Source organism: Neltuma alba, unplaced genomic scaffold, assembly GCF_004799145.2.
Source record: "Neltuma alba isolate B1F8T4 unplaced genomic scaffold, ASM479914v2 tig00010376_pilon, whole genome shotgun sequence".
NCBI classification, from domain to species: Eukaryota; Viridiplantae; Streptophyta; class Magnoliopsida; order Fabales; family Fabaceae; genus Neltuma; species Neltuma alba.
In genome coordinates this window covers 149,677-161,309 of record NW_021635280.1, presented here as the reverse complement: position 1 = coordinate 161,309, position 11,633 = coordinate 149,677, and the positions used below count along the sequence as shown (strand labels likewise).

The 11,633-nt window shown below is 32.9% G+C and overlaps 1 protein-coding gene across 1 annotated transcript; it reads right to left on the bottom strand.

Moving 5' to 3' along the window:
- Nucleotides 1-3,373: 3,373 nt before the first annotated feature.
- LOC114756190 (partner of Y14 and mago) lies at nt 3,374-7,569 on the bottom strand. The gene is made up of 4 exons (XM_028945105.1): nt 7,305-7,569; nt 6,671-6,787; nt 5,252-5,497; nt 3,374-3,843 (listed from the first exon to the last, which is right to left on the bottom strand). The coding sequence occupies exons 1-4, from the start codon at nt 7,491-7,493 to the stop codon at nt 3,700-3,702; spliced, it is 696 nt and encodes a 231-aa protein (XP_028800938.1). The 5' UTR covers nt 7,494-7,569; the 3' UTR covers nt 3,374-3,699.
- Nucleotides 7,570-11,633: the final 4,064 nt, after the last annotated feature.

Sequence of the window (11,633 nt, the reverse complement as noted above, 5' to 3'; positions counted from 1 at the left end):
CATATTCATCATGCACAGGACAACTTGCTTGTTTCTCACTCGGGAAGGTCAAATTTAGCTCCTTCAATTGTGATTGATGACTTGAAGTGCAATATTAGCAAGAGTCCAAATCTCAGCAGAGAACATATTGAAATCAACTATTTTTTATATATGGGCGTGAAAGGAATATTTTGTAAATAAGTGTGAATGGATTTTTTTTTTTTGTAAATGGATACATACCAACAGTTCGTTTAGTAATTACATGCAACCCATATGGTTTTTTTTAGATGGGTTGAGAAATAGGTGTAGTTTTATGTATATGAAAGTGTAAATGAAAATTGACTATTAATTGATATGTTAGACTCTGCTGTCATTTGAGTTGTAATTATTGTACCCTACATTGTCAATAGACCTGTTTTGACTTGTCACTGCTTGTATTATGACTTGTCAATTAATCTACTGATGTAAATTATCTAAAATGTGAATTCAAGGTATATAATGGGTTTTTGCATCATGAAATGTTTTCAATTACTCTGACATATTACATTTTGGTTATAATATTGTATATAATCATTATTAAAAGTATATCATTGCTGATATAAAATTATAAAATGAATTGTCAATAATTACACCATCGCTTATTAATGGTGATAATGTCACTTGTCATTTGCTACACTATTATGTGTCAATATAACTGCAGATATGAGTTTTAAAAAAAAAAGTGATTTTAAGTTATATAGTGTCATTTAATATTGACATATCCTCTAGATTAATGTGACATTTGTTAACTTAAAAAAAATCAATAAATCGTAATTACTATTTGATTTGTCAACGGTAGTAATATGACTTGTCAATGGTGGTATTGTGACTTGTCAATGGTCGTACTGTGACTTGTTAACTATGAAATCAAGGGTATAGAATTTCATCCAGGTGCGGAGGTCCTTTGGCAGATTCATCCAAGTGTCGCGGTGCCTATTGCAGAATGTCTCTCCTTTTTCCTGCTTCAGAGGCTATAGCGGATTGCTTCGGGCACCGCGACGAATTAAGCATTATCAAGCTTGTCAACAAATACACTATGACTTGTCAACGGTGGCACTATGACTGGTCAATGGTGGCACTGTCACTTATCAAATTTTGAAAAATTATTATCTAATTAATGTAAATTTTGGTTATACCTTTTGGTTAATATTTTCATTTTAATTACATATAACTTAATTGAGCATTTTAAATAAATGACACCTTTTATTTGAAAGTTTTTAATATAGTTGTTAATATCCACCCGTTGACTTGTTCATAAGGCTATTGTAACTTGTTAAATTTTGTGCTGTTTAATGTCATTTTCAGAGCTACTTTGTTAAACATAATTTAATTGAAATTTTCAAATAAATAACACCTTCACATAAAACAATAGGCTGCATGGAATTAGATTATCCATGAATTTAATATAAAACAATAATACTACTTGTTCACTAGTCCATAGATATTAACTTCATAATTTACTTGTCAATACAACCACATTAAATTGTCAAAAGTGGCAGCGTAAATTGTAAGCACAATCTCATCAACTATTTTTATCATAGCATTTAATGACTTCAATACAAAATGCCATTTTACAAGCACAATCGATATAACCAGTTTCAGTTACACTCTTCATTACTTGTCCCTTCTTTTATACTTGCTGTTCTTGCACTCCTTCCAATATATCTTATATCATCTTCTCTATCATTTATAAACTTATTCCCTATATGAACAAAACAAGTAAATGCTTCCCAGACGTACTGGCTATCAGTAATGTAAATCTGCATCAACAATCGTCCAGTTGTTATTGACAAGTGAAGCAGCCCTACTGACAACTATCACGGCATCCATTGACAACCTTCGCAGCCTACATTGACAACACAATATCACATTTCGCAGAAAAGGTTTCTACCCACACCAACTTTCATCTTCTTCAGCTTTTCATGATAAACCATGCTAAAACAGAGCAAAACCACTCACAATGTCACCAAAAACAGAGAACCCATCATCATCCTACTCACCCACAATGAAACCCCAACTTAAATCACCAACCTAAAGGTCTTAGTGTACTATTTTAAACTCAAAAAATTTGCAGAGAAACAAAAGGAATACATTGCCATAAATGAAGAACACAGATGAACATAGAGATGCTGACAACAACAGCTTTGTTTCGACCATAAACAGCTTCAATGATGCCCTATACCTGGACGATCTTCAATTATTATAGCAAAGGTAAACAGATTTGAGGTTCCTTGCTTCTGATGAGGGTTGATTTAGCGTTAGTTTTTTAGAGGAGAGTGAGATAGCAATGCGTAAATGGAAATAGGGTTTAAAATCAGATTTCATTTCAGTAGGGACAGCATAGTCTTTTTATGATTTACCTTATTGCAACCAAGTCCCTTTGGGACTCTTAAGTAGGTATTAGATTTGAAAGGACTTTTTTGCAGTATTTTTTCTTCCGTGGGACCTTAATGTCATTTTCTAATAGTATTTTTATGAAATTATCTAATACCACCTCCGGTCTTTAATTCAAGTCTAACATGTTTGTGCATTTTCCCGTCAAAAGAAAGAGTGATCTCACCTTAACTCTTGTGAGAGAGCATAACAACTCATAATAAATACTCCTCCGGTCCTTATTATAAGACCCAATTTGACTTTTTATTTGGTCCTAATTATAAGACCCAATCCATTTTCTCTCTTATATTTATACATTTTTTTCCAAGATAATCCTTCTAATAATGATAGTTTTAACCAATATACTTAATTAGCAAGGATATTTTAGGAATAACAACACTTATTTATTATAAATAACCAACTTAACTTACTTCCTTAATCTCCTCAAATAAGTCAATTGGGTCTTATAATTAGGACCGGAGGAGTACAATATTTTCTTATTAAATTGGCAAAATATATTAATACTACTTTTTTTTGGGGGAGGGCGACAACTAGACATTTTCAAATTCAGTACTCAATTTTTTCTTTATGCTTTAGCACTGAAAATTTATTAGAAGACCTTCTTTTTTTTTTTTGCCAACATTAGAAGACCTTTTTGTTACCTTGTAAATTATATGATCATTTCACCAACTTTAGAAATCAAAGGAAGCATTCATTATTAAAATGAATTAAGGATTTATTGGAAAAATTGAAATTAATCATACTTTGTCATCTATGTGCTAAAATCTTAAATGACATATTAATAATAAAAAAAGTGGTATTTGTAACTAATTCCCAAAATTCATTTTGGTCCATTTTCAATTTTTTGCGGCATCTATGGGATATTTTCTCCGCATGTCATGAAATTTCAAAAATCTAAAGCAATTCAAGGTTAGGGTGATGAAAACGCTTTCCAAAAATAAAATGAACAGCTAAGAGTCCCTCCAAATGTTGCTCCTTCGTAATATGCAGTGCAGCTTTCAAATGGTTCATCATAGTTCATATGGAAACTCAGAAAGACAATTTAAGAACTCAATACAATGGCATGGCCTCAATCTTCCTTTGCCAACCACAAATCTAAAAAATTGAAAAAAAGGAAAATCAAAACAATACTGTGGAAAAACCATTGCAAACACACAGCATCATGTAATTAAAAGAAATCTTTGATAGATGAACCTCTGTTTCCATTAAAGTGTCCATATCTCATCAAGAACAAAAACATGGATAAGAAGTACACACACTCATCATTCTAATTCTTAAGACTTCGTTTCATGATGCTGTTGTGTCCGCCTTCTGATCCTCCAATAACTTAAGCTCCTTGCGCCAATCTTCCAGTTTTGATAGCTTTTCCAACTGTTCTGGCTTCAAATCTTGCTCTGCACTTTTCTGCTGTAGGGCTTCTGTAAGCCGAATCTGCACCCACCGATCAAATATTATGCGCTTATGAGAGGGAAGAACCCTAGATAGATAGCTCTCTTAATTCAGTAATCATCATCATCAAGCCTTATACCACTATGTGACTGGTTATATAAATCGCAAAATGCCATTGATATCTATGAACATCCAATTCTATTCTTTATGTATTGTGCTTAATTCAACCAAATATTATAAATGGTGATCAAAGCAGTTGTGGAACAATATAATCGAGATATTAAGCTTATAAAGTGGCATTGCATTTGAGCATCCACGGAAAAATTTTGCAAAGAAAAGTTTAGACATTGCGTGAGTTTTAGATCCACATGACATGTTGAAGTGTGATGACACTCAGCTTCGGTAATCAAACAATGGACATCTTGCTAAACATAGATACGGTTGTTAGCCATCAATAATTGTCTCTTATCCAAACATTTATCAGCCCATGAGTTAGTTCTCAGCTTGAACACTCAATATGATCATATCTCGGGAAATGGAGATGTTAGATGGACACTAGCATGAAATATAAATAAAAATGTTAACGAAAATAACCAGAATAATTGGGACAATTTAAAATAGGTAAAATTGGAATTAATGATTCATGGAGAAAGAAAGGCTGTGGATCCAGTTGGACTCATTCAAAATTTCAAATACTTGAATGAAGCGCAGAATTTGTCATTTAATCAGAAAGAAACTAGCAGAAACACACCAGGCAGACGAGTTTTCCTATGGAGACAACCTAAAAGGCTACCTCACAAACTAGTAAAACTCAAAATGAGATCCATGGTCAAACATATCCTCATTTCTCGATACTGTGTTGAAGTGATAAATAATTTCCAACCGTAAATCATACTTGATTAATAGCAGCACCAAAGTAACCCAATATGACGTTCTTATGCCATAACAACGGAAATAAACCAATAATAGGTGATTTTAAACCAGCTGATGAAACCATGCTACGCCTGTATACTTCATACCACTAAGACCACAACATCCTAAGACCAGCACTATAAAATCACTGATCTCTAATTCCACGCTTCCTGTCGGATGTCACCAAAGGACAACATAATCCTTCACTTCTCACAATTTTTTTAGAATAAGAAAACAAAAAATTTACATATCACACATTTAAGTTAGATTTAATAGGATTAAAATAAATTGTTGCATGAAGAATGCAGAGACAAGGAGGAATAAGGCTTCGGAAAAATAGACAGATAATTGCATGTCAATTGATACCACAAACCACCTAGGTTATCATAGTAAAGATTACTGAACCGTGACAGTATAAAAGTAACTTCAGCATATGCTAACACTGTCAGCCCATATTAACGGCTGGTTTTATTGTCGCCTTACTGGATGCAAATTAGAGACCAAGTCATGAGAAAGCTGGAAAGTATGGTTGATGTACCTTCTTTTTAAGTGCTCGAATTCTTTTATCTATGTCTTGACTACCGGCTGGGTCTGAACCCTCTGCAGTCTCTAATGCAGGAGTAACAATGGAAGAATCTCTAGAAACAGCTAATTCATTCAGATGAGAGGTTAATGAAGTGACAGACTCTGATATGTGACCCGAATTGTTGACAGATAGTTCTTCCTGGTTACTATTGTCGTCATCTCCGGTTTGTTCCAAGTTCTTTTCCTTTTCAAGAGCAGTCTGCAAGAGAAAATTAAAGGAAAGACAAGAGTTGTTTACACATTGAGCAACTTTCACAACTTGTTGCTCTAAAAAACAACGAAACATATTTTATAACAATTAAAACTTGCGCTGGTCAGTCCTTCTTAAGTGCCAACAGGATACTCCCTCCGTTCCTTATTATAAGAGACATTTGATGCTTATGGCATGTTCCTATATATAAGAGACACTTAAAAGTTGTCTCTACTTTTTTGTGTTGATTTCCTATTTTACCTATATTTATTGTCTCCAATTCACACTCTCTCTCCCTCCCATTTCTCTTTCTTTCAATAATTTAATTGTTCTCTCTCATGCTCTCTCTCCTTATTAATGAGGGCATTTTTGGAAAAAAGATTATGTTTTTTACACATTGATTGTTCTTAACTAATTTTAACTGCTTTTTTGATCAACGTAATTCGGTTATTCGTCTCTTATAATAAGGAACGGAGAGAGTAGTTGCTTCATTTCTATCTCCACAGAAGCTCTATGGACAGTTACAGGCTAACTTTCTGATACACTTTTCCCAGCAAATAGCATCTCTTATGGGCAAGAAGCCTATGTTCTTTTATGCTACAATTAGAGGTTTGTAAGTTAGAAGGTAAATGTGTGAATAAACACATGAACATTGTTCAATTTGGCTCAATTCCTGCTTATATTCTCCCCCATTTCTATAAGAGTTCATAAAATCCTATATGTTCCTGAACCAAAAGGCTTTCATGGACTCAGGGGCAACTTGTCAGCACTGAGTGACAGAAGTCATGGATGATTATCACTCCTTCCGAGATATTATCTTATCACAAACAAGCAGGAAGTTTTTACCCCAAGTCACTCTTTTGATTACTGTGAATATATAGAGGGCTTAAAACATGCAGGTAAAATGATTTTCCTAAAGATAGCCAATATAAGAAATGGTGAAAGGAAGCTAGCAACAAGTTTACAAGTAACAAATTTAAAAAAGCAATTGTTTTGATACTATATTCCTACATAACCTACAATCAATTCATGATGAAACATCATGTCTTACTAGATTGACAGCTAAAACCCTGCTTACCCGAACTTTCAACTCGATGGGAGAGAAGGTTAAAATAATTGTCCTGGGAAGCCAATTGAATAAGTAATCATGACAGAGATAGGTAGCGTAAGTACATAACCCACCTGAAGCCGCTTTTCCTTCTTTCTTTCATTCCTCTTAACTGACTTAGACTTGGGTTTTGCGTCTAATGAAGGATCATAACCCGGAGGACCAGCATGTGAAGCCAACTCTTTTTTCAACTGCATAGGCCAAACTAGAGAATCAAAATGGGAAAACAGAAGTAGTTCAAGAAAACTGCCAGGAAGTCTAGCCCAAAAGACTTGTAAAATCCGTTAAGCTAGTTCTTTGTCAATTTGAATCCAGCGACACATCAAATGTATTACGCGTCATGATGGTTTACAGCATCATTAGCTTAATATGTTCTCTTTCAATTTCTGCCTGCAGAATTTATAAAATCCAATTAGCCAATACATACGATGCAACATTATGTTATGATCTCCATCATCTTCGACCAAAAGTCAATAAAAGCCGGGGAAGATGTTCACAACATTGTTTCAATACGCATACTGGACAATACTCTCCATTGGTATATCGACAGTGTGTGTGAAGCCTAAAAATCCAAACTTTGTCAAACTTTGAACGTTCCTAGGTAAATTTGGCAGCAGTCAAACAAAAGGGTGAAAGAAAAGGAAGGGTTGAACCTTCAAAGAGAAACCAAATACTGTGTAACAAGGATTATGATACAGAAAATCGTACCAGGGCACCTTTAGATTGATAAATGGCGACTTCGTCTTGAGGAACATATCCAGCTCTGATCCGAATAGGCTTCCGGAGAGTACCATCGGGTCGTCGGCTTGGCGCGAGAATTCTCTCTCCTTCTTTTAGGGTTTTGCTCAGCTCCGCTAATTGCTTCTGTTGATCATCACCTCCATTACTGGTAGCCATGGATGATAAGCTTCCGGTAAAGACAACCAGCGCTAATGAATTTCAACGTTGGATTCTTGCCTCTTGCTTCTATTTTCAGCGGCTTCCACTTTGCCAATCACAGCTGGTTTCTACTAATGAAATTTCCCAGGAAATCATAAATTTTTTTAACCAACTAAATCATGATTTTTTTTAATGATTTGAGTTAGGGAAAATTACATTGAGCATAAAAATTTTTTTTAAAAAACCCCAAATTTATTAGATTTATTTGAAATGACCAAAGGAAATAATTTTGTCAAGTTTTTATTTCTTCTCAATTTTTAGTTATACAAGTTTTTATCCTAAATTACCTTTGCAAAAATTTTGAAAAATGAGTTAATATTTAGGATGAATGGGCCAATCATTTATGTCAATTTTTCTAAAATATTGAGAAAATGACAGAAAAATGATTCTGAATTTCAAAACCCCAAAATGTCATTTAAATAAGCAAAATTCCAGTTTAGATATAAGTGACTAAATTGAGATTTGCAAAATTGCTAAAATGATTATATTACTTTTTATATTTTTTTAAAAAATATCAAGCATCTTCACCGGTAGGTCGATTGCCGGACCCTCACTGACTGCGATGACTATCAAAGTTCAAGTGGGCCGCCTTCATCAGAGCTCTGGCAGTCACCGACAACCTGTCGTCGAAACATTAACGGCCAACAACTTTTTTTTTTAATAGAATTTTTACAACTTTAGTAATATAGGTAACAAATTCTTTAACGATATTAATAAGTTTGTATAACAGTTAACAATATGTTTTTTAGAAAATCTAAAAAATAGTATTTTTACAATTTCAGTAACGTGGTTAACAAGTTTTGTAATACTATTAACAAGTTTAATATGACAATTAACAATAGGTTGTCTGAAAAATTCAAAAGGTTGTATTTTGCAACTTCAATAATCTGATTAATAAATTATGTAATGATATTAACAATTCTCAATCTCTTATAATACAATTAACAACTCTATTAACAAATTATATAATAATATTAACAACTTTCATAACCATAATAACTACCTAATAAATGAAAAAATTTTGATGTACAACCTTCATATGAAAATTTTGTTAATGACGCTATGAGAGTTATTAATATTATTACATGTTTTGTTAAGCGCGTTACTGAAATTGTAAAAATGTCACTTTTTGAACTTCTCAAAAAATCTGTTGTTAATTACTATATTGAACTTGTTAATAGCATTACAAAATTTGGTAATCCTGTTATTAAAGTTATAAAATTACCACTCTTTGAATTTTTTAGAAAAACATGTTGTTAACTACTATATCAAACTTACTAATAGCATTAAAAAACTTGTTAACCACGTTATTAAAGTTGTAAAAAAAAAAAAAAGGTATCAATCGTCAGAGCTCCGACAACCAGTCATCAATTGGCTATCAGAGTTGCGGTGACTCTAAACTCTAGCAGCCGCCACTGGCACCGGAGATCCAGCGATCGAGTAGCTGATGAGAGTGCTTGGTATTTAAAAAAAAAAAAGAGCAATATGATTATTTTAGTAAATTTACAAATTTCGATTTAATCACTTATACCTAGACTGAAATTTTGTTTATTTAAGTGATTACTTAGAGATTTTGAAATTTAGAAATCATTTTTCTATCATTTTTCCAAAAATATTCATTCCATATAAAAAAAATTCATTAAATGAGAATGAATGAGAGTTTATAAAATATCTTTTTAATTTTTAATTTCAATATTATTAATTTTCAACAATACTTTTATATTAATTATTGTAATTAAAAATTAAATTTAATATATATTGTTCATAAATAGTTTCTTAAATTTTAAAATTTTAATATCAACAATGGAACTAGCTATATTAAAATTAGAAGATTTAAAAAATATATGGCTAACTGTTAAGTTTTAAATTTTCTAATATGACATAACCTTACTTTTCAAAATACTAACCATAAATAAGACCAATCATTAATATGAGCTAATTATTATTTTTAATTTATTTAACATGGTGCGATCTTCATTATATGTTTGATTTGTTTACTCTTGATACTTTGACATGCTTCGTCATATTCGAATTTTGAATTTATAAACTTAAAAGTATAAAGGTTAGCAAGTTCTGATACCAATGTCATATCGTTCATATCAATTTTAAATATATATATATCAATTGGGTATAAATGATGGAAGCAAAATTTTGATATCAAAGTCTACTAAACTCATTTTTACTTAAGTTATAACTTTCTAAATGTATATTAAATGAATAAAAAAATAATGTATATAATATTTTAGTATCAGAATTTATTAAATTTATTTTAACTTTGTTCTAAACTTAAAATATGAGATATGACAAACTTTCTAAAAAAAAATTGTTAAAATCAATTTAATACCATTATTTAAAACAAAAAATCCAACCTCTTATGAAAAAATAAAATAAGAGTCCAAACATCATCTAAAATAGGAATACATTTATTTATATCTTCTGATACCTTCAACAATTTTCTAGATATATTTTTTTATATCGCCCACATCAAATATATCTAAATTAATTGATCTTGCAAAAACCTTTTACAACTTGTAAAATACTATTATCATATTTAAATATGATAGTCCAACTAATAAAGACACAGTAGCAAAATATAAACTGTCACATCGTTTTGCCACACCCCTTACTGTAAGGCTCCTCCTAATTCTATTGTATTTTATGAATCCCAAGAATATTGTTAAAAGTTCACCTACAGGTTTTATATTTATTATCTTCTTCATGCAATTCATACTTTGACACACATTGTCTTTTCTTAAATTTTGAATCTAGAAGTTTAAGGGTGAGGATGAGTTTATGATGCTTTGATACCAAAATATTGCATCCATTAACGATAACTCTTTATCACTTCTAAAAAAGATAACCTTACATTAATTTTTTTCTCTACAAGAATTAGGAATAAGGTTGCTTAGCAACTCTCTTTGTTGCAATATATTTACCGTGATTGCAATCCAGCCCATACACATCTCAAGATTCTTGATAGATAAATTTATTATTGCATTAGCATTGGTTTGATCCTAAGTACTTATGAACCTCTTTTTCCCTTGCTCTTTCTTTGGTTTTAGTTTGTTTTCAGTTTTGGTCTGTTGGTCTCTATTCTTTTCTGTTGGTTAGTTGTTGGGTTGGGTTGTTTTACGTTCAGTTTTTAGTTATGTAGCTCTTAGGCTATCTAATGATTTATGGTGCATTTTGTTTTTCTTTGATTCTCTTACTCAATTTTGAAAGTTTTTGGTAAAATTGAAAACCTATGAATAATTACATAGCCAATTGCTATTGCCCGAGTTGTTAATTCTGGTTTTTCTGGGGTAGTGTTTGTTGCTGTCTGTTTGGTCTTTGTTTAGTGTATTTTGTTTCTTGTGTTCAGAGTATGCCTTGTACTAAGAATCCTGCGCCTGTGTCTGAATCTGATTCTGGGGATGAGTATACCTTTGAGGAGTTATATCAAAAGATTGACCAGAGACCTCTTATCCAGGAGCGACCTTTTCCTTTAAACCCCCTTGATCACCCTTTTGTCCGCCAGCTCCGTGCCTCCCAATTGATCGGTTTGGTCCAAGAACGTTCTATGGGTAATGACGCTTTTGTTCGCCATTTTTACACCTATGCCCGATTCCATGGCTCCATGATCGTTGACTTTCGCAATGTCCTTGTCCGCTGTTCCTTTACCGCTGAAAACATCCGTTTCCATTACCGTCTTCCCCCTTGTCGCCATTCGGGTTATTCGGCTTACAAAGACAGCTACCCTTTTGATGATGTGGTCCAAACCTTGTGTCATCACGGAGCCACTTGGCATCGCCCCTGCACTACTGAGCAATACCTTAAGCGATTCGAGTTCTGACCTGAGGCTCGCCCTTGGCTGCATTTTGTCTACAACAACCTAGTACCCACCACCCACCTAGCCAATGTTCCTAAGCACCAAGCCCTTTACATCTACCTTCTCATGACTAGCCGATCCTTTGATGTAGCCGACACCGTTTACTTAGCCCTTCATGATGCCTTCAACACCCCCAAACTCACCAACAGCATCATTTTTCCCACCTAGTCACTGACCTTTTTCGCGTTGCCAATGTCCCCGAGTACAACAATGACAGCTACTTTGAGCCA

Bases quoted from the DNA above. Each gene is read 5' to 3' on its own strand.
- LOC114756190 (XM_028945105.1), bottom strand. From the start codon at position 7,493: ATGGCTACCAGTAATGGAGGTGATGATCAACAGAAGCAATTAGCGGAG. The intron at 5,498-6,670 runs GTGGGTTATGTA...TTTCTCTTGCAG, and splicing joins AGAAGGAAAAGCGGCTTCAG to ACTGCTCTTGAAAAGGAAAA. The intron at 3,844-5,251 runs GTACATCAACCA...CGGTGGGTGCAG, and splicing joins TTCGAGCACTTAAAAAGAAG to ATTCGGCTTACAGAAGCCCT.